The following is a 23,257-nucleotide window of genomic DNA, read 5'->3' as shown; positions in this document are numbered from 1 at the left end:
CATTTGACCGCATAACCACGATAAGAACCTAGGTGTCCTCGATGTTACACACATTGTGCAGTAGTAGCGGTTCCGCGAGAATTGGCTAATATCGTTGAATTTCATATACATATATGCCTACTCTGTGATCTTCGACATGATGTGCTAAGTATCTATGCTAGAACCCTAAGCACTTACCATATCTGAGCAAAGAATGGATAATAGGGTAAAGCTGAACTACATGTCAATAATTTTTGCCTATAAGTTCACAAATAGGCTTTAAAGTAATTATGGGACAAGTAAGATAGATAGAGCCATCAAAAAAAAAAAAGGATTCAAGTTATAATCTGAAACTGAGAAATTTTGAACTGATATACCACGAACGACATTTAAAGGAAACACGGTAGGAACAAATCAAAGCTAATTATCACAGGACTGACGTGGGTTAAGTCGTTTGCTGCTGTCTGCTACAAAACCACCTGTGCTAGGTTTCGTATTTTGGTGAACCCTGGATCAGAAATAGATATAGACATGCATCAAGTAACATATAGCATTTTTATCACACAAAGTCGAACTTCACTTCCTATATCAGGCTGTCTGGTTCAGATTAAATTCTACAGGAACTCCACCAGTAGCACCCTTGAACGGTGATTAAGGAACACTGTTGATTAACTGATGAATTCACTAACTGAACTTAAAGGAAGTTAATGAATTTCAATGGCTTCAGGTGCGAGGCGCAAAGGCCAGGAAAGGCAAACGGAAATATGAATAACAGTCTGTACGCGACCAATTGTTGGTGTGTTGACTTACCGTCAATGTATAGTTTGCGGTATGTTGTTGGTGACGCTACACTAGGCTACGTGGTATTGTTTGTTCTAGGTAGGTCTGGGTCTTTGTTGAAATAAGTTCAAAGTCATTGTGTTGAACTAAGGTAAGCGAGGTATAGGCCTGTTTTCACTTTATTTTGTTAGCAAGGAGGTGACTGTTGACAGTAAGTTGTAATAGGAAGCATTGAAAATAAGTGCCCTAACACATAAATAGTGGTAAGAACGACAACGCTGATTGGTGTTAACCGTCAAGTTTGTGCTGGTGAAACTTATAGCTACGATTCGGTAATGCTCGTTTGGAAATTTCCTTGCATCTGGACAATTTAAGGTTCATGTTAGCGTTATAGTGTTGTTATTGTTTACTTGATTATTCTGATTGTATTTGACTGTTCCTTCTGAATTCAATAGATTATTTTACAATCTTGCACCTAACGAAACCAAATAAAAATGAAGTGTTCACTCTTAGCGATGTTAAAGAGAAATCATCTGCCGATCGTGTCGGTCCTTGGCTGTATTTCATGTCTGTACATATTATCGCAAAAGGATTCATTTAACGAAGAACTGGAAATGAATTCGCGTGGGATCGTCAGCTCTGGATTTAGGACAGAAGAACACATACCTAATGCGGCACCGTTAGTTCTTAAACAAAATGATAAACCAGTGATTGAACAAGCCAAAGTAGCAATAGTAGAACCGGTGAATCCACCAGTGGTAGCAGCGGATCCTATAGCAGTCCAAAATGATCCAGTGGCTCCTGTTCAGGTAGTGTCAGGTGGATCAGAAGTTTCATACCACGATCCCGAACGTGTAGCGTTCCCCGGTAAGTAGCCTAATGTACTATCCATACTACGAATAAGTATAGGCCTACATGTAAGGTATATATCTGTCACTATGATAACTAGGCCTACATTCTGGTGTTGACGACAGGCTCGTGGTAGGTCCGGCTCTCGAGCTCGTATAGGCTAGTATATACACGTACTCTCTCTACTCTGTACCCGTACTTACCTTCGTAGATTTTTTCGTTCTCGAGTAAATCTATAGTACGGATACTATATAGTGCAATATTAAGTACTCGTAATTAGTCTCGCTTAGAACCTTGTACTCCTCCGTAATGTCTTGTATGTACAGTATGTATTTTAGATCCTCCTGCAAGCAGGAACTCGCGAAGAAGCCGTCATTGGCTTATCAAAGCCGCAAGCTGACCGAAGTCAGTCTCTTAGATTCATATTTAACGTCCATGATTATGAATTGTCAATTGTCAACAACTCTGTAACTGGACGACATACATTAATCTTGGATTGACTCGAACTCGGGACCTTGTGATTGAAAGGCATCACTAGGCTAACACTCCTAGAGTCTTGTAATCTTAGTTGTATACTCTTATCAAGGGAAATTGACTTGTACTCGTATTCATGAGCTGGTTGTATTCATTGTATATAAATCTTGTTTTGCTGAGGATAGGCCTACTTTGAACGTGGTTGCCATGGAATCCATGAACAGTGCGGTATTTTCCGGTAGGTAATGCTATCTGGCAACGTATAGGGATATTTGCATATTAAAAACCTGTTTGATATAGTAACAATTAACTGCAACATGCCATGAAAAATGGTAAGATGCAATATAGCTGACTATGAATATACATGCAGGGTACTACGTGCGACATTTCACGTCAGGGATAACGTGTGGCTATATACATGTAGGTCTAAGATGTTAACCCATCAGATATTATAATAACTTCCATATGGTCTTGCAGGGCAATACATATTATAAGTTACTGTTATGACTTCAATGTGTGCAGTCTTTTGGCTTCATACATTGTACGTGCGACAGTCCCCGGTCCTACAAAGATGGTAGCTCGTGAGATACTATAATAACTGTAATCTCGCATTGACAATTTACATAAAACATGATAAGTTATAAAGTAATAACTATACAATGACTGACAATGGGAATATACATGAATACATGGAACATGTAAGTTAGAGTTATAAATACAATGACTGGCAACAGTGGCGTAGGAAGGTACTTTTGAGTGGGGGGTCTGAAGACTGATGGCCGGCCTGGGGGAGGGGTCTAAGGGGAGGGGGTGTCCCCCTCCCCTTTGGAATTTTTTGGCATTTCCAGGTTGCCTCAGATGCAATTTGGTGCAATATAGCACACTTCAACACCCACTCCATTTTGTAAAGAATTTTGCATTTTCACCTGGCCTTAGATGCAATTTGGTGCTTCAAATGAGATTTTTTTCTCATTTGGAAATGAAAAAGGGGTTTTCTGACTTGCGGAGCGGGGGGGGGGGGGCGGAACGATACTTCCGCCCCCCCATATTTTTCACTGGGGGGGCTGGCGCCCCCCGGTTCCTACGCCCTTGACTGGCAAAGGATATACATAAATATATAGAACATGTAAGTTAGAGTTATAACTACAGTATAGTTGCTGGCAATGGGAATACATAAATACTAAAACATGTTAAGTTACTGTAGAATTATAACTACAATGACTGGCAATGGGAATACATGAATGCATGGAACATGTCAGTTAGAATTATAACTACAATGACTGGCAATGGGAATATACATGAATACATGTAAGATGTAAGTTAGAGTTGTAACTACAATGACTGGCAATGGGAATACATAAATACATAGAACATGTAATTAAGTTAGAGTTATAACTACAGTAGTTGCTGGCAATGGGAATACATAAATACTAAAACATGTTAAGTTAGAATTATAACTACAATGACTGGCAATGGAAATACATGAATACATGGAACATATAAGTTAGAATTATAATTACAATGACTGGCAATGGGAATACATGAATATATAAAACATGGTAAGTTAAAGTTATAACTACAATGACTGGCAGTGGGGATGCATGAATACATAGAACATAGTAAGTTAGAGTTATAACTACAATGACTGGCAGTGGGCATGCATTGTACGGCATCACTGCTAGATAAGGTAGGCTACCCTCTGGCAGCCTACGATATAAACCTATGAGCTAATAATATGCCAACTACAATCAGGTATAGACTATTTACATAACACATGTAAGTTAGAGTTATAACTACAATGACTGGCAGTGGGAATATATGAATACTTGCGACACATGTTAAATACAGACTTGGCGCCCCAAACTAAAGTCTGCTCAAGACATTTTTCATACATCATAATGAGCTTACACTAAAGATGGACACATTTTGCAGACATGTATCTGAAACTATATAGGTGTCAAATCTAAGTAAAGTTAGTTTTTCTACTTTAATATGAACAAGGACACTCAGGTTTACAGATGATTACTTTTAAGCGCCAAATACAAATAACCTTTGCCTCTGATGGAAACACATTCCTCGTTGATGTCTGCTTGATTAATTTTTACGTCTTGAAATAGTAAGTTCAGAACGACGGAGCTATGAACTTTCAATTGAGATCAGTTTTCATCAATAATTGTTTTTCGATATAAAAAACTGAATATGACCCTGAAAGAAATACATCTGTTGACGTAGATCAAGCACCTTCTGAACGACCTACATAGTCGCCCAATAGACGGACATGTTCGAATATGATTATTAGAATACGTTAAAGAGCGTATAATACGAATGATAACTCCCTTTAAGTCAATAAAATAGGAACCAATATTTATTCTTACTAAATTGTTTTATTCTGTTGCAGTCATGGTCTTAGTTTTGCAGTGTAACAAAATCAGCAAGAAAGTCCATAAATCCACTAAACCAAAACAAATCCTTGTATATGAACCCATATACTTATCTTTTGTAAATACACCTATCATTGGCCTGTTTTGCATATTATATTCGGGAACTCGAGTTGCAGATTTATTTAGGTAACTGGTACTTGTGGTACAGACCTCGTCAGGCGAAATATTGCTCCCAGCCTCTTGATCGCAATTCGAAATTGTCGAGGCTAAACAAGTGCATTAACAGTGTAGTGTGCGCCATTAAGAAAACAGTTTCGGGTGTAAGGTTTTTCCCCCTTTATTATTATTATAGTTATTTTTATATTAAATAACTTTCTTTAAAAATAGTAACTTCGGTAAGCCGATTCATTTCTTCCTCGACACAAAAGCAGAACATTATTTCTTCAGTGACATTTAGGGTGGGCCGTAGACGTAAATACGACCGATGTAATACAAGATATAGCCATGCAATAAATGGTCAGAAAGTCACCATACCTGCTACACGAACCGTGACTACCAGCTGTGTCCTGGATGCGGAACCAGGTGGCAGTGACCCGGACACTTATCTACCCCATTCTTGTAGCTTCATTCCAGCTGATAAGATAGCAATGTCGCAACCGATTATAAACATCGCGAATTTTGACCAAGTTCAAGATAAGATAAAGATTGCACTATACAACATGTGTTTATAATATGTCATTATACACTGTACTAATGATTATGTGCATTAATGACCCACTGCGTTGTTTGAGTTTGTGTATTAATTGAGTCCTCGTTACAGAAGCAATTTGAATCATTGAACGCGTTTAATTGTGTGATTATTTAAACCGTCGATGGCCCCCAAACACAGGTTTAATGAGTGGGTGAGGGCTGGAGTCTGAACAATGTTCAGTGATGTTGTAAAGTACCGCCTATGTCGATTTAACGCCCTCGTAGATTTAGTGAGTCTATTTGTAAATCATTTTGATGACGATTATTAAAGGACCATCCTCCCACCCCCCCCCCCCCCCGCCCACCTCATCCACCACAGTTTCGAAGACCCTGCACGTATATGTGTACTTCGGCATGCATTTTTTGTCATTTTCATTTTCACCATTTGCAAATTTTTCTCTTGTACAGGTTATGAAAAATGTGCAAAGGTAGAGTTCCAACCGGATCACGCAATGCCACTAGTAGCTCTCGCCGTTTACATGTCATCCGGTGACATCATCCTACGTCAGAGACTCCAAGCTGCTACTGGAATATACACTGGGACCTGGGATTCAAACGAGGGGAATTATCCGAGAGCAAAATCAGGTGGTATGTATATTTATATATAGTACTGGGGATGGGGGGGGGGGTGGCAAACAAGATGTTATGTCTCATAGGGGAGCCTATACTTGGAAGGGTGACCTATCTCCTTTGAGATATTTTGGTAAAATTGAGGGCGCTTGGATGCAATATTGTGCTAATTATGCAACTTAATATATATATATATATTATCATTATATATTATGATATATATATTATTTATTGTTAAACCATTGTGATCTCGTAACCTATAGCTTGAACAAAGTAAATTAAACGTAAAATATAGTTCTGATATATCAATGGGATATCTTCAGAAATATTTGCCTGTATTATATTAAATGGGATTTACATGTTTCACACGGACAAAACAGACAGAAAGAGAAAACAATAATGTAACAAACAAATAATTAGTGTAACAATACGTGGTTATGATCAACATTACATCGGAGATATTAACTATACCTAAGTATTGCAAAGTAAACGATGACTGCACAGTGTCGTGACCACATACAAGAGGGACAAAATGCCGTGTGAACCCAGGCCTCGGATATATCAAATAATTGCATTTTAATACTAGCTATGATGGATACAAGGGAAACCTTTGGGCATTTGGTATCAGACGTTTACCCCCCTCCCCGTCTTCACATAACATTCAGTGGACCCTAATCCTTCAGTAGTGGAGGACGATGGAAAGCCACGTGAGCTATGTAGATACTGTAGATTAGTAGTCACGGCGGATGCGGTGAATTTGACTCTGATACGCTATCAGATGTATTTAAGTATTAAAATTAGTTATCAATTAATTCGCTCTTTTCTAGTCTTCCTCGGTTCCACTGTTGACTATAAGCTCGGCAGGACAGTTTTCGCTAAAACACAGATAGCTCAGCCGGAGCATATAGTAACTTTTGAAGGTGGAGCTCTACTGGTGATAAGAAATCCTCGTAGAATGATCGCAGCTGAGTATATCAGAAGGAAGAAAGAAGCTGAACCAGGCAGAACGTTTACACAGGAAGAACTTGCCAGCTGGTTCCAACAACCAGGTAACCATTCGAATCTTAACGCAATTTGTTGGCAAGTGGTTGAACATATGTCATACCATTAGGGGCTCAACCACAAATTTGGTACTGGGGATGGGGGGGTGGCTAAGATGGTATGTCTCACAGGGGAGGGGCCTATACTTGGAAGGGTGACCTATCTCCTTTGAGATATTTTGGTAAACTTGAGGGCGATTGGATGCAATATGGTGCTAATTATGCAACTTACTATATATATATATATATATATATATATATATATATATATATATATATATATATATATATATATATATATATATATATATATATATATATATATTTATATATATATATATATATATATATATTATTATTATTATTATTATTATTATTATTATTACACGATACGTTTTTAAGATAAAATAATGATACCAATAATTTAGACTTACCTAGTCGTTAACAGGTTGTCTAAGGTAATTTTCTTTACTATTTACAGATTGGAAGTCATTTTTTCAAACAGAGGTCGGTAACTGGAGATCATTCGCGATACAGTGGGTGACATACGCCAAAAGACTTTTAATAGTCAGTTATGAATATTTCTTTGATCAGCCAGTCCAAGAAACCACCCGGATTATCGTATTCTTAAATACCCAACAAGATGATGAAAGGATCAGCTGTTCCATCCAAGCTTATCCGCTGGATCACGTGGATAATGCTCTGACCTTTGACCCTTACACTGACGAAATGAATAAACTAATGACCACATATATACAAGAGGTAAATCAAACCATACAAACGAGGGGATTGAGGCCGTTACCTACATGGAAATAAATTGTACTAACTCTAATTATATAGATATATTTAACATAATGTTAAGTGAATTCTAGAAAATGTATGCATAACTCTATATCAATACCCATTCTTCTTTAATTAATATGTGGTGAAGTTTATTAAAATTGACGGTGAAAGCTTAGAGTTGGAAGCTTATACTGATCGCAACTATGAAGTTGACGTCTAATCTTAAGGTTGGAAGTAAATGGTTGACAGCTTGAAGATGGGGCTCAGGCTTGACAGGAAGAAAATGGAAGCTTAGGGTTGACAGCTTGAAAATGAAAGTTTAGGTTGACAGGAAGGAAATGGAAGCTTAGGATTGACAGTTTGAAAAAGGAAGCTTATAGGGTTGACAGCTTGAAAATGAAAGCTTAGGTTGACAGGAAGAAATTGGGGCTTAGGGTTGACAGGAAGAAAATAAGAGCTTAGGATTGACAGCTTGAAATGAAAGTTTAGGTTGACAGCCAGAAAAATGGAAGCTTAGGGTTAACATCTTGAAAATGGAAGCTTAGGCTTGACAGCTTAAAATGGAAACTTTGGGTTGACAGCAAGAAATAGAAGCTTAGGGTTGACAGCAAGAAATAGAAGCTTAGGGTTGACAGCTTGAAAATGGAAGCTTAGGCTAGACAGCTTAAAATGGAAACTAAGGGTTGACAGCAAGAAAATGGAAGTATAGGCTTAAGAGCTTGAAAATGGAAGCTTAGGGTTGACAGCTTGAAAATGGAAGCTTAGGGTTGACAGCTTAAAAATGGAAGCTTTGGCTAGACAGCTTAAAATGGAAACTAAGGGTTGACAGCAAGAAAATGGAAGTATAGGCTTAAGAGCTTGAAAATGGAAGCTTAGGGTTAACAGGAAGAAAATGGAAGCTTAGGGTTGACAGCTTCAGAATGGAAGCTTAGGCTTGACAGCTTGAAAGTGGAAGCTTAGGGTTGAAAGCTTGAAAATGAACGCTTAGGTTTGAAAGCTTGAAAATTGAAACTTAGGGTTGACAGCTTGAAGATGGAAGCTCAGGCATGCCAGCTTGAAATGGAAGCTTAGGGTTGAGAACAAGAAAATGGAAGCTTAGGCTTGACAGCTTGAAAATGGAAGCTTAGGATTGAAAGCTTGAAAATGGACGCTTAGGTTTGACAGGAAGAAAATGGAAACTTAGGGTTGACAGCTTGAAAATGGGAAGCTCAGGCTTGACAGCTTGAAATGGAAGCTTAGGGTTGAGAACAAGAAAAGGGAAGCTTAGGCTTGACAGCTTGAAAATGGAAGCTTAGGTTTGACAGCTTGAAAATGGAAGCTTAGGCTTGACAGCTTGAAAATGGAAGCTTAGGATTGGCAGGAAAACAATGGAAGCTTAGGTTTACAGCTTGGAACTGGAAGCTTAGGGTTGACAGCTTGAAAATAGAAGCTAAGGGTTTACAGCTTGAAAATGGGAGCTTAGGCTTGACAGCTTGAAAATGGCAGCTTAGGGTTGACAGGAAGAAAATGGAAGTTTAGGGTTGACAGCTTGAAAATGTAACGTTTGATTTAGAGGAACCGTAAAGGAGACACAAATGCAACCGCCAGTGTGTCTTTACTGAGATGAAAGAGATATTTGTTATGGACAAATTCTCTAGACAGCTGAGAATAGCCGCGCTCTGTATTAGATTATAAAAGTATGTCACTAACTCTTGGTTAAAACGGTGTTTCCAGGGACTATCATGTTTTCAATTTGTGACGTCATAATACTAGTGAAGGAAAAAGCATCTAACTATTATCCTTTCTTATTTCTTTCTTATGTTTTACAAGATGAACGTACGGTCCACTGTTGCTAAGTTCCAAACAGTGTCGATGTTAGGGCAAATATTCAAAGCTCACTATTTTAGAACCATTAGTTTACCAATCTTAGCCTATCAAGAAAAGTAAAAAAAAAAGAGTTGTATGTGAAAAAAAAAAGAATTAATTTGCAAGCCCGAGTAATTCGATGATGTCATATTTCTCTACCTTGTCACCTAAAGCGTAATGACTGACAACAATTGGGGGGGGGGGGAGGGGGTATGGGTCCATTTCTGGTTGGGGAGGCCAATCATGCTGCAGGACTTGGTCTATTTCTCACTTCAAAAGTCAACAGTGTTGTCTCGAAATGTGCTTGAAATTCAAGTATTTGATAACTGCCACTGTATGATACTCACACATACTAAGCGTATAAATGATCTACTTTGGTACTCCTCGATTGGCTGGGAATAAGTTTAAGGATCAGTGCCTCAAAAATTCTAGCACTTTTTAGCATTTAAATTGTGGCCAGTACAGATGACTTTCAATACAATACGAAGTTCGTTTTGCGTATGCTTATACTGTATTGAGTTAAGTATTAAATTACATTTCGGTGAAAATATTTCAATATTTTGTCAGCTTATTAATCATCCGTTATTTTCCAACTAATCTTCGATCAACCTTATCCTTCAAATGAAAGCGAGGAAATCGCACCCCTCCCCCCACATTAAGAAAAACACCTTAGAAGAATCAAAACGAAATTAATATATATACCTGTTCTAAGCCCAGACAGGTTAAATACACCGTTCAGCATTGTGACGTTACAGTTTTCAATTAATGCAAACATTTCTATTGAACAAAGATAAAATGTGTAAGAATTAAATATGATACTCCAATGGGAACTTCTATTTATTTTCATCTCCTATTTTGTAGGCCTAATTTATAAAATAGTGATAATAAAAATGAAAATAAAAAGAGAGGAGAGAACTGTTCTTTAATCTAGTTTATTGTTAACATACGTACTACACACAGCGACACTTTTATACTGTTCATGTTAACCGTGCACAAATCTATACTCATAGTCATGACACTTAAAAGGATGGAATGTTAGTTTTTGTTTTTGAATCAACTAGATTACCTCCGGGCCATCTTGTTATAATGCCACGATCAGTGGCGGCACAGACCTAGGCAATCGGGGGGGGGGGGGGGGGGGTGGGGGGCAACTAGAGGACAAGGAATATTTTTCTTGGGGTAAAAATTATAACACTGATAAAGGGGTGGGTATAAGGGAAGGGAATATTCCCCTCCCCATTTGGGAATTGTCTGCAAGTTAAATGACTATAGAAGCAAATGGTGCTATCTTTTGACAATTTTTCACATATCTAACCTTCCTAAAATATTGCAAGTTTATTGTGAGCAAGAAGTGTTTTTGAAAGTTTGACAAACTGATCGCCGGCGGCGTTGAGCCGATAAGAAATGAATTAGCGGTCGACTTTGGTAGGCATTTGAAGCTGTTTCAAATAGCCTAGCTCTATATATTTCAGATAAGTACCAGATCTGGTTATCGGGCGCCGGGGACGGGGTGCATCTGGCGCAGAGAGGGGAATCTGGGGGGGGGGCGCAAAATTCCCCCTCATGCCTCGCGTAGCGCCTCCACTGGTCGCGATCAGAGGATGCAAAATGGTCGAGAAAATTCTTTGGTTATGGCCATACATAGTTACAAACACTATTCGGATCATACATAACCACACACCGCATTTATTGTACATTAAATAACAGGGTTTCTCAAATTTAATTTATGTAAACCAGTAGGAATAATGGATTCTAACCCCTTTTCAGTTCATTTCTGACATGGTTCACCCACTCATCCACTCACCCACTAACCCACTCCTCTACGCCGCGATAGAATGTTTCAACTCATCTGGTACATACAGGAACTAATGACGTCACGCAACTGACTGGTCAGACCAGGTGCTGCCATTTGTTCGTAAACATTAACCCAATGATGCTTTAATAGGAGTGTCTACTTTAGCCAATCACGTTATTACTTCCAAATTACTTCCGAAAACCCCATGACACGTCTCATGGAAAATAATGTATTGGGAGCCAACTTGAGTTTAAAGTACTTGTTAACAACAAAATAATGATAAGCTATCTACACCAGTTTTCTCGTTACAACACAACCATATATAGTGATGCGAGGGGCGTAAGACCACGAGAGCAGCTAGCTTGACCAAGCTCTGGCCGATATGAGCTGGCATTGAAAGCTCGTATCGCACCGCCAACAGAGAAAGACGACAAGCATATTTCTGTATCGTAAGGGAAAATACCCCCAGACGCCCTCCTGTCGAACGCCCTCCCCCCTCCCGCCCCCTTCAAAGCCTCCTCCGAGACCAGTGCGTGTCCTACCCCAATGACGGTATATTTTACGGTAGTCGGTCCGCAAACTGTGCTCAAAATAATGTTCGGAATACATGAAAGGTCTACGCCCGAGGACTTGATGTTAAAAAAAACAATAACTTAGCCTTAGCGTAATCCACCTCCGTTTGGAAGCTCTGAAAAACTGTAGGTAACATTTTTCTACGGGAAAAAGGCCACAACAAAGTTTTCGTAGCCCACTTTTGGGTCCCACGGGACACTTTACGGTTTATCGTCTGACATTGTACTGAGCACGAAAGTGACACATAGCATTATAATGTAAAAACAATTATTAGTTAAAAATGATGGAATGTAGGTGTATCGCAGTCTGATGAAATTAATGGAACTTTATCACATGATCACAGGAAATCTTCTTGAGGTAGTTAACAAATTGACCCTTCAATATATACAGTCTGATTAATGTTTGAAATGTTCTTTGATTGTGCAAGGCACCTCCTACCAGCTCAAATCAACCAATGAACGTTAAGACAAATGCAATCCGGTTTGAAACTGTAATAACTGTAAAAAATAAAACAAAATACAAAAATACAATGTTTGTAAGAAAATTACTACAACCACAACCAGGTGCATCAAGGTGCTTCTTTCTTATAAGAACGAAACAAACCAGTCTTTATTATTTTTAAACATTTAATGTTTTTTCAGTTCTTGAAAGTTATGTACTGCCATAGGAAGGCAGTGGTCTAGAATCGAAGCTCATTAGTGTTTCATTTACTGTGGCAATATAATGGTGCATACTAATATCCCTGACTGGTAATCTAAAATTAAATCTGTGTTCTCTGAGAGGGTTTTCAAAGACCGCACATTGTATTCTAATCAAATCAATCGGTTGTTTTAAGAATTTGACCATTCGTAATAGCTCCCTTGTTGGATTGTCTCTCAAATCTTCGTAATACACTATTAACAATGGCAGATCGGCAGATATCCAAGTCATTGCCATCGATGTCCACACGTCGTACCGCCTTCGTTGAAAGGATTTCCATTTATCTGAAAAAGGTAAGAGAACAAGCTTCTAAAGAACCATAAAACACTTCTCTTTTTTTTTTACTTTCACACGAAGCTATGAAGGATAAAAAATAACTGTGTACATATGGTTATGTTCTGGAACCGTCAATACTTCATTTATGACTTCTTGTGACCATTGGTGTCAATTGTTCAGAAATGATTCTTTTCTGATAGTGCGCCACCTTATTGTATAATTATTCACACGTAGTGAGACATGCAGGTCAACTCTGTATGTAACAAACGCACTAACCAGTTATTATTTTAACTTCTTTTTTTCTTTTTTCTCTCTTTTATTATTATTATTATTATTATTATTGCTCCGTGCGTCTTGGAAACGGAGAATGGTAGCAGCTATTTACTTATTAGATCTGTAAACAAAAAAACTCATATTGATTATAGTAAGTCTCAAGTAAACAACAACAGATGTTTTTACCTATAACAACGAATGCCCCAAACAATATATAATATTGCCGGGACGTCACTTTAAATTAGGAAACCACAACATTATCCTACTGGATAATAAACTGCAGACTCCTGCTTAAACTGTGACGTCAGTGGCGTCGCGGGCCAGGGCGACCCGGAAACAATTATAGGAAATACCGCCCTCTCTAAAATCTTCATTTGTCCTCAAGTTTGATGTTATGAAAACGAAAAAAAATATTCTTCGATATCATTTATAGTTAACCCCTCTCACTTCTAATGCCTGTGTAAAATATTAAACTTAAACGTCGACAGATCATGATATATTTCATAGCAGATTTGCCTTGCAAAAGTTTTTGTGAAAATATAATGAGTGTGTCGTTTTGTACTTCGTAGCAAACTGTAATGTTTGACCTCTTATAAGAAACTATAACTCAATATTGTCAGCCAATAACTCACCATCATTGGATTCAAGATGTCTTCCAACATCCTCCGTAGTTAGATTATGATCATGGCCGCACCTCACGAAATCGGATACAGCGGCCTTTAGTGGGTCACGTATTAGTAGTATAGCGCCATTTTTAAATTCTCGTAGGGTCAAGTTGTCATGTTCGTGTGTTTTTGTACAAACACCTTGTCCATTCTGGTAATCAACTTTATTTCCCTGAAAAACTAAACAAGGACACAATCGTGATATTTAGATTTGATATTAACAAAATATTACAAAACTTAAAAGAAATACACACACACAAATAGACATATATATATATATACATACACAAATATTTATATATATATATATATATATATATATATACACATACACAAATATATATATATATACACATACACAAATATATATATATATATATATATATATATACATATATATATATATATATATATATATATATATATATATATATATATATATATTGATTAATTTGAAATGAAGGTAATTCGATCCTGTTAGAGGTAATAACTTACTTACTTCAACTTACTTGTATTTGCCCTGGGTAGCTTCCCCTCGTCTTTCCAATATACACTCGTTGTGTATATTTGTGTAGCTATCTGTATTAATGACCGTGACCAGGTGTTTCCGGAGCGAGGAAAGCTGGCTAGTGCAACGATCGGCATCGAATAAATAGGTTGAAGTTTAATGGCCTCTAAAATTGGAGAGCAGATTGTTTTGTCTAGAATAAAAAAAAAATGTATATATAAAAATACAAAAAAAGTGATCTGAGAAGCAGGTTGGAAAACCAAAATAATTGTACAGTTTCTGGTACCATGGTAACATGCACTAATGCAATTATAAGGTTCAATCTGTACATTGTACCAAAGCTGCAGAATATAACTAAACAATGATATACGTACACAGGATGTTTAGAATCACTAAGTTAACGTTATAAATGTGTATAGTAGATTACTATTAACCGTTATCATTAGGATGTTTCATTCAAACACATTCGTAAAATAAGGAAATTAAAAAGATGGGGTCGTGAGTTAAATTCTAGACACAATGGTACAGTTCCGTAAACAAAATATGGTTAGGATTAAAATATCCAAATGTCGGCCAAAACTGAGGATTTCCTAATGTCCTGTCATCCATGAATGGCGGTTTTTAAAACTGTTATATTTTCTAGCTTCATCATCGACAACCATAGAGCATGAAAACTGGTTCTTGCATACGTAAGAAGAAAACAACAGCAGCAACTCCCACCCTCCACCTCCCCCTGCCCACCCCCCCCCCCACAAAAAAGAACAAAACAATCAAACATACGAGCACGTTAGGTCTTGTATTTTATGTTATATAATTATTTTATTTTGATATTACTTACTGACTTCAGGAAGACGGGATAGATATTCGATGACGTCATACTCTACAATCCGTTTGACACGTGTACCTGTGATGGACAACAGCATAAAGATAAGGATATGTATTTAGATTGTCCTGTCCATTCAGATAAGGGCCCCGACATGCATGGGCAGTCAAGAGGAGACCTCTTACCCCTGGTACCCACAATTACATTCATGTTTTATAGAGGTACATTGAAACAATGGTAAACTATAACCATGCAAGGCAGCCCTATACCTTATATACCGCTATAGGCTTTATGTTGTGATATCATTTCTATTTCTGAGGTTGTTTTGCTCTAATGAGGGAAGGGGAGTGGGGAGGCAGTTGTATTACCGATTGTTGGACCGATCAATATCAATTTGAATTCATATGAAACAAGGCTAATTTAAATATTCTCATCAGTTAAGTTTTGCTCCAAATTGCAGAAGGAATGTTTCAATTATTAATTAGTAAAAGGTTATATCAAATTGTGGAAATAAAACCTCTGCATTGGACTAGGCGGATCATTACTTGCTTATATATATATATATATATATATATATATATATATATATATATATATATATATATATATACATATACATATATATATATATATGTATGTTTATATATATATATATATATAATATTGTATTTCTAAAGTCATTATATAATGTATTTGATTTGGTATACTTATAAACATTATACCTATTTATATCATACTCCTCGCTATTTTTGCTAAACTGAAGTCACGGACCATATATCTGCATTTCCCTAATCTTATCTTTAACTGATAAATATTTTATATTTTTTGACCAGATTGTAGTAAATTTTACACAAAATGTGAGTCTTAATAGTAGTACCTTCAAGTTGTTGATTTCTGCGTACTTTCTCCTCAAGTATGTGCTGGATCTTTGGTTGCAGGAGCGCCTCTGTTCGTTGGTTGCTAATTTGTTGCGGTGATGAAATGATGAGAAAGAAACAAGCAAAGCACAACAATGAAGAGGAATAGATAAAAATCCGCAGAAAACCAGAAGAATAATGAAACCGATGCATTGCCGCTGATCTGTAAATAAAATTATAACAAAACATACAAGTTATTCGATTCCTGAAAAACTAATAGGCCTATGTTAAACTTATTAATTTAAAAACTTGTGTTGTGAGTGCGTGGTGAAAGTCTATTACATACAAACTTCGAAAAGGTTACGGTTCTCTCCTAAAGTATTTAATAATTAAAAACTTTATTAAACTAAATAAAAGACAAAGTGATTAATTTTTGCATTTCAATAAATCATGAAACCCCATCAAATAAATATCCGATGTGGTATATTATTATTATTATCATTGTTAATATTATTAAAATAAGTGTATGTCTGTTTCATTTAGACTCATTTGAAAAATAATGCCCCAAAGTTGTTTACCAGCTCTATGGTGAATCCGTATTACGAATAGCTTATTTTTTACACGGAAAGATTATTTTTCGGGTAACATGTGAAGCCTTCATGATTAAATTAACTTTCAATATGCTGCGAAAACTTCCTATCATGTTGAACCCGAGGTTCCATTTTTACATGAGTAACAGATATACATGATACATGTGGAGCTGGAATAGATAAAAAATATTGATTTTTTTTAAATGGTACAAGAATCTGGTAAATGATGACTATAACGTGTGTTGTGTATAAATCTTTGTGACAAACCAATTATAATTTCATCAGATTTAGGTATAATTATATTTCCAGTACACTGGAATATGTAATAAGTTTAGAGATTATTAAAATTTAAAACAATAACAAGTACTTATTGAACATATTTGTTTTGCAAAAAATGTTCATAAAATATATGAAATAACCTTTTCAGAACAAATAGTGACTCTTTATAGAGATGATCTTATACCTTATTCATAATATACTATAATTAAATGATTAACGACTTTTTTTATATGAAACCATTTTTACTATCACTTGTCTTAAATATAACACGGCGTATTATAATTTGATGATTCGTTAATTTACAATTATTACAATTAAAAAGCTCATGTAACAATCGTCTTTGTGTGCCAGTTTCATTTACAGAAATTCTAAGAACGTTTAATTAATTGATTATTTAATCAGCATGGGAAGTCACCCTCCATCCCTCCTCACTATCCCCCCCCCCCCCATGGTGCGGGATATATACCCTGAAAACAATATGCATAGTTAATTCTTACATGTCTTTTTTTTTCAAATAGCTTATTGAAAAGAGAAAGAAAACTAGATTAGATTAAGAACCAACATGCAGGCTTAACATTTTAAAAATTGTAGAGAGAGCAATGTTGTAAAATTGTTATAGTTTAGTGATTATTCTAATTAGTTTTACTTCATAATGTGACCGGGAGCCATCACGAATACTTCCAGCAATAAAGTCAAGGAGGGAAGGGGGGGGGTAGAAAACGGGGATCATCCTAATTTATAAGGGTAACTTAATTATCAGCCTGTCAAAACATATATATATATATATATATATATATATATATATATATATATATATATATAAACTTCTTTCGAACTTTAATGTCTTCACAAAGGATGGTCGTACAATTAATTCTAAGGGCCCTGACTTGATGCGTATTGCATACAACGAAGCCTGTACCTAGTAGTTATCGTAAGATTATAAATAAACTATAAATATGCAACGCCTACTTACCTCAAATATTCTGTATTTTTCACAAGGTTTAAGATAATTGCTATTATTATTATCTTCTAAGTTTGTCTCCAAGTTGCAAATACCTTTATGTCATACCATCGAGTAGTTCTCGCTCAGACTGTTTTCTTTCTGTATCTTTAAAGGGTGTGAAGACTCGCGCAAAAAGAAAAGTCTAATGCCGGTAATCTGACCTAGTTTCGAATGAGGTGTAACAAAAGTGTTAGACACCACCATCGATCCCAGAAAATACGCACACAGCTTGCTACCTTCGGTAAATAGACACTAGTGTACAGTCAGTACATACAGCTGCGGTCAATACCCACAGCACAGTGTACAAAAGATACAGCGATGGACATCTCAGGTCCAGCTAAAGATAACAAGGTATCACGTTTCATTACTGTCTGCATTTTGTAGCGATAAGCAGAAAACTTCAACATGCAAGTAACTGAAAGTTAACTTTTTCAGATGGCTGCACGCGGTTTGGGCGAGTCTTCAATGCCTTTAGTGTTATCCTTTCTACGTCGGTGTGATAAATAGTTTTATCACTATCAATCCCTTCCATGTAAATGCCACAAGTAAGAGAGGGCGTCTCCTGTTAAGGAAGCACCTGTTCCAACGGCTGTGTTTCTACACAATTCCAATTTTAACCTAATATTCTCCGGTTAAACGTACCGTTGGTACACGCTATTTAGTAATCGATTTAAATTAGCACTCCAAGAGTTTCAAGCTTTTGCGATTTTAGTATTCAGTCGATCAGCAACAGTCGCCAATAGTTATTTGAAATGTACGTAATGTCAACAAATCCAATTGCTCTTCAAAATGGAAAATCCATTGAACCATCCATCGCTAGCAAATGTCTTGTTAAAAAATTTAAGTTTCCGTTCACAATGACAATAGCTTCCAAATTGGTGATCTTTTCCAGGACCTGGTATTTGAATAAGATATGTAACAGTTGGAAAACAAAACAGCAGACTATAGACTCCGATAATACTGCAATTAATAATACCCTTCAGCAATCGGGAATGTGATGTGCATAATGCACTTTTTGTTTCTTTTCATTTTGTCTCTAAAGGGTCAACAATATATTGGCCCAAAACTGGTTGTTAAAAGCATTTTCAAAGTAGGCCTAGTTTCCAGGGGTTCTTATTTTCCACGTTTTCCACAGACATTTAGGGATGTGTTATAAGTTACTAGTTAAATGCGACTTTTTTTTTTCTTTGCTGCAGTACTTTCATGTCCCGCTTCTCAAAGTACCAGTATTGTCAGTATGAACAGTATGAATATCATGATTCTATCAGATAATGGTTAGGAATTGTCCATACTGTCAGTATGAGTGCTTTGAAGCATGATATGGGAGGACAGTTAAGAGAGGTATTAGCATTAGTACGGTCAGAGAAAGGTTAGGAACTGCTAATACTGTCAGCAATAGTGCTTTGAAGCATGATATGAGAACACGTTATAGAGTGGTTTTAAGCATTAGGATCAGAGAATAGTTAGGAACTGTTCATACTGTCAGTATGAACATGCTTTGAAGCATGATTTGGGAGGACAGTTTAGAGTGGTATTAGCATGAGAAAACTGTCCCAAACCGGTTGTTTAAATGTATCATAGTCGGTCTTTTTTAGTCGAAAGTGACTGCTGGAGAAGAAATATAAAGCGAAGTTTAGATCTCTTTATGACGTCGTGCAAGAGCAACACTTAAAATCCGGTGACGAAACGCCTACTGTTCAATTTATATATAATGTGGATGTTCATGGTACGGAAACTTGAAGGTGCCATGTATAATGAATGACTAATATGGCATCTAATTATTATGACTTATGCCGCTCTCGTGTTGTTCATACATAGAAAACGGCGTGATATAAAGTACCCCGCTCGCTGTGTGATTTTACAAGTCAGTGATAATAAGTTATGATGTCTCTCTCTTGATTTTAATGTATTTAGAATTTGTTTGGATTAATTTATTATTATGTAAATATTTGACGTTGGACTTCCCGCGTCTCCTTCGTTCTATTTCTGTCAGTTGGGAAAATTCCTCTAATCGAAATAAACGATGACAGCGGTACACACTGACCACACATTGACTTCTGTACGTACTGTATATTGAGAAACAATATTCCGCGGTGAAACATTTCTGCTAAACCACTCAGCAGCTGGGACAGTGATTTAATTCAATCGGACAGCGATGGTCTGTTATTTTATGTATCGAAAACTCAACTTCCATTTTACACAAAATGCAGGTTTAACGTAAGTATATACCAGATCTTTCACCTGTTTATACCATCCAGCCACCCGTTTTTGAAATTTCCTTACTTTCCTTTTGTCTTCAAGTTCAACTAATAGGCCCACTAAATTTCCGTTAAAATATTTGTTAAATTTTAACTAACCCTACATATTTACCTGCGTTAAAGTCAACATTTAGATGCAATGACATTTGGGATGAATATTAATTATCAATATCGGTGATCCATACCAAATTTCGACACCAGGAAGTTCTTTTATGGAATTACTTTTTCGTTTACCGCTTCTAGAACTTGAATTATTTTCATATTTTTTAATCCCACCGCAGACTACGTTCGTTCGTTAATCGATAACATGCCTCACAAGGGAATAATCTTCTGAACATGATTAACGTTTCTTCAACTTCAGGTAGTAAGCATGGGGCATCCTCAACTCTGCCCATGTTGAACATGAAATTTACAACTGTATAAGGTTATTTAATGATATCACTCACCACAGAAAAGTGATCCACTTTGCGTGTGCACGTGATCCCTGCTTCGAACCGACATACTGGGCAGACGATAGGATAATGGTGCTTGCTCTCTTCATCATTACCAGTTTGGGTAAACTATGGAGCTATAACTCCACTGGTGAACATATATATTGTGGTGACGTTGACACGTTACAAATATACAATCATGCATGAGTTTTTACCATATCTCTTCGAAGCAAATCAATCATACACAAAAAGCGATTGCATTAGAAACAAGAGAAAAAATCATTCGTTTATAATCCCTGCATGTTTTTCACCAACTTAGTATCCCACTCACCGCCCACGCGACCCCCTCAGTAGAAAAAAAACCCCAGAAAAGTAAGTTATTAGAATATATGCAGCCGGAAAAAATCTTTGTAAAGTTATTTATAATGTGCTTAGCGCAGAAAGAGGGAACGTTCTTCAAAGGGATATTTCGATAGCAGAAAATGTAACCATTTATCTTAAAATATTCCCCACCGCTATTTGAAATCCATCAAAATATCTCAGTTGTTCCTCACTCGAAGACATGGTTGAGTGTGTATGTCCTATGTTGACTGGCTAAACGATACGTTTCTGCAGGACGTGATACACATTACTCTCACGTGAAGTCTGCCACGAGATATGCCCTATGCCTTTGGGTGTATCCAACCACGCCTACAACTCTTTCTTATTTGCATACGAACTGCTTAGATACTGGCCTTATGCATGCGTCACAAATATTTCGTAAAGAACTATGGCAGAAGTCAATTGCAGTTCATGTATTAACATGTTGTACACATTTTCACTTCTGTTGCGACTTAAACAAGTCTGAGAGGCGTCTGCTGAAAGGTCATGGGTATGGTCGGCCATTTGGGCAAAAACTACAACGATGAAACAAGAGACATAAAGACAATAACAAGATGAAAAGGAACAATAATTAGAATGTAGTGCATTACAGATAGACTGAAAGAATATAGAGATGAAACATTCTAAACAAGAAAAGAACAAATAAACAGACCAAAATGAAGAAAATTAACATGATCATACAGCTAGATTGTCATTCAAACCTTGCTGGGCAACCTCAATATTCACCTGCATCATCTAGGCGACGCTCAGTGGAAAAAGTCAGAAATAATTTTAGAAGTGACTGCTTATATGCTGAACTTTTGAATTTTGGTTGCGGTTGAAAAAGGGGGAGGGGTGGGCTCACCTCAATACAGCTCTCTAAATCTGCTCCTGACAGGTGACTCAATGAGATGAGTTCTTTAATGTGGAAATTTCCCCACCAACCCTTCCCCCCCCCCTCCCCTCTTCTCCGAATGTGATCGTCTATATGCTTAGCGGAGGTAACTATATACGTGACAAGGTTATTAGCTACAACGAATCAGTTCGAGATATCAACAAATAATACTGAATAGTGAAAACAAATACAGTAAGTCACTGATACTACACTGTACATTATAACAAATCAGTTTAGCCGTGTGGGTAGAGGGCCACAGAAACATGTGCCACTATTGTTATGTAGCACACGCCTGTGGTGGCTTTTGAGGCAATTTTACACCACTTCAGACCTCCCATACTAGTGCATTTTGCGATCATAGTTTACCAGTGTGTGATACGGAAACTTGAAGGTGCCATGAACGCACAATGTATGTGTCGGCTATCCAGTGATGAGTTGAGTTTAGCTTAGGGAAGTTTCTGCCTGCCTAAACCCTATCCTCCCCAATGCCTGATAGCTAATTACTAAACCACTGGAATGGTTCGTTTATCGGAAAAAGGTTTTGTTTTGAGCCGTGTTCTAAATCCTATTGGGTTTTCTTACTAAGTGAGGGCGCTAATGCAAAATTATCCAAACACTATAAAGTTAACATCTGTCACTGTCAACACGTAGAACCACGTACGTATGGAAAGCCATTTTAACATTTAATCGGGAATTTTAGATATCTGAAATTGTTTCTTATTTCAGATATCTGAAATTGAATTCGAGATATCTTAAATAGATTTCGAGATATCTGAAATTCTAATTCAGATATCTGAAATTGAATTCGAGATATCTGAAATTGAATTCGAGATATCTGAAATTGAATTCGAGATATCTAAAATAGATTTCGAGATATCTGAAATTCTAATTCAGATATCTGAAATTCAATTCGAGATATCTGAAATTGAATTCGAGATATCCGAAATTGAATTCGAGATATCTGAAATTCTATTTCAGATATCTTAAATTTAATTCGAGATATCTGAAATTGAATTCGAGATATCTGAAATTGAATTCAAGATATCTGCAATTCGAATTCGAGATATCTGAAATTGAATTCGAGATATCTGCAATTGAATTCGAGATATCTGAAATGCATATGCATAAATTTCCGATTAAATGTTAAAATGGCACGTATGGAAAGCCATTTTAACATTTAATCGGGAAATTTCAGATATCTGTAATTGAATTCGAGATATCTGAAATTGAATTCGAGATATCTAAAATTCTATTTCAGATATCTGAAATTGAATTCGAGATATCTGAAATTGAATTCGAGATATCTGAAAATGAATTCGAGATATCTGAAATTTTATTTCAGATATCTGGAATTGAATTCGAGATATCTGAAATTGAATTCGAGATATCCAAAATTCTATTTCAGATATCTGAAATTGAATTCGAGATATCCGAAATTGAATTCGAGATATCTGAAATTGAATTCGAGATATCTCGAATTCAATTTCAGATATCTGAAATTCCCTGGTATTTCGAGATATC

At 36.6% G+C, this 23,257-nt stretch overlaps 2 protein-coding genes across 3 annotated transcripts; one reads left to right on the top strand and one right to left on the bottom strand.

Annotated features, from left to right (window-relative positions):
- Positions 1-476: 476 nt before the first annotated feature.
- LOC139969895 (sialate:O-sulfotransferase 1-like) lies at positions 477-10,001 on the top strand. 2 transcript variants are annotated; one of them, XR_011793818.1, is made up of 5 exons: positions 477-1,626; positions 5,622-5,801; positions 6,611-6,832; positions 7,305-8,260; positions 8,372-10,001. XR_011793818.1 is itself a non-coding variant. In XM_071975274.1 (4 exons), the coding sequence occupies exons 1-4, from the start codon at positions 1,254-1,256 to the stop codon at positions 7,637-7,639; spliced, it is 1,110 nt and encodes a 369-aa protein (XP_071831375.1). In that variant the 5' UTR covers positions 477-1,253; the 3' UTR covers positions 7,640-10,001. The 2 variants fall into 2 exon arrangements, 1 of the variants encoding a protein (XP_071831375.1); XM_071975274.1 differs by having other exon boundaries at positions 7,305-10,001.
- LOC139969897 (sialate:O-sulfotransferase 1-like) lies at positions 8,344-17,810 on the bottom strand. Its single transcript, XM_071975276.1, has 6 exons — positions 17,763-17,810; positions 15,941-16,023; positions 15,079-15,144; positions 14,242-14,433; positions 13,700-13,912; positions 8,344-12,802 (listed from the first exon to the last, which is right to left on the bottom strand). Exons 4-6 carry the CDS (start codon positions 14,375-14,377, stop codon positions 12,471-12,473), a joined length of 681 nt encoding a protein of 226 aa, XP_071831377.1. The 5' UTR covers positions 14,378-14,433; positions 15,079-15,144; positions 15,941-16,023; positions 17,763-17,810; the 3' UTR covers positions 8,344-12,470.
- Positions 17,811-23,257: the final 5,447 nt, after the last annotated feature.

This window comes from Apostichopus japonicus, chromosome 7 (assembly GCF_037975245.1).
Source record: "Apostichopus japonicus isolate 1M-3 chromosome 7, ASM3797524v1, whole genome shotgun sequence".
Classification (NCBI taxonomy): domain Eukaryota; kingdom Metazoa; phylum Echinodermata; class Holothuroidea; order Aspidochirotida; family Stichopodidae; genus Apostichopus; species Apostichopus japonicus.
This window is presented reverse-complemented; position numbering and strand designations above follow the sequence as displayed.

Coding starts and splice junctions, on each gene's coding strand:
- LOC139969897 (XM_071975276.1), bottom strand. CDS start 14,377: ATGCCGATCGTTGCACTAGCCAGCTTTCCTCGCTCCGGAAACACCTGG. Junction 13,913..14,241: donor GCTACCCAGGGCAAATACAA/GTAAGTTGAAGT, acceptor GTCCTTGTTTAG/TTTTTCAGGGAAATAAAGTT. Junction 12,803..13,699: donor ACATCTTGAATCCAATGATG/GTGAGTTATTGG, acceptor TACCTTTTTCAG/ATAAATGGAAATCCTTTCAA.
- LOC139969895 (XM_071975274.1), top strand. CDS start 1,254: ATGAAGTGTTCACTCTTAGCGATGTTAAAGAGAAATCATCTGCCGATC. Junction 1,627..5,621: donor CGAACGTGTAGCGTTCCCCG/GTAAGTAGCCTA, acceptor TCTCTTGTACAG/GTTATGAAAAATGTGCAAAG. Junction 5,802..6,610: donor TCCGAGAGCAAAATCAGGTG/GTATGTATATTT, acceptor GCTCTTTTCTAG/TCTTCCTCGGTTCCACTGTT.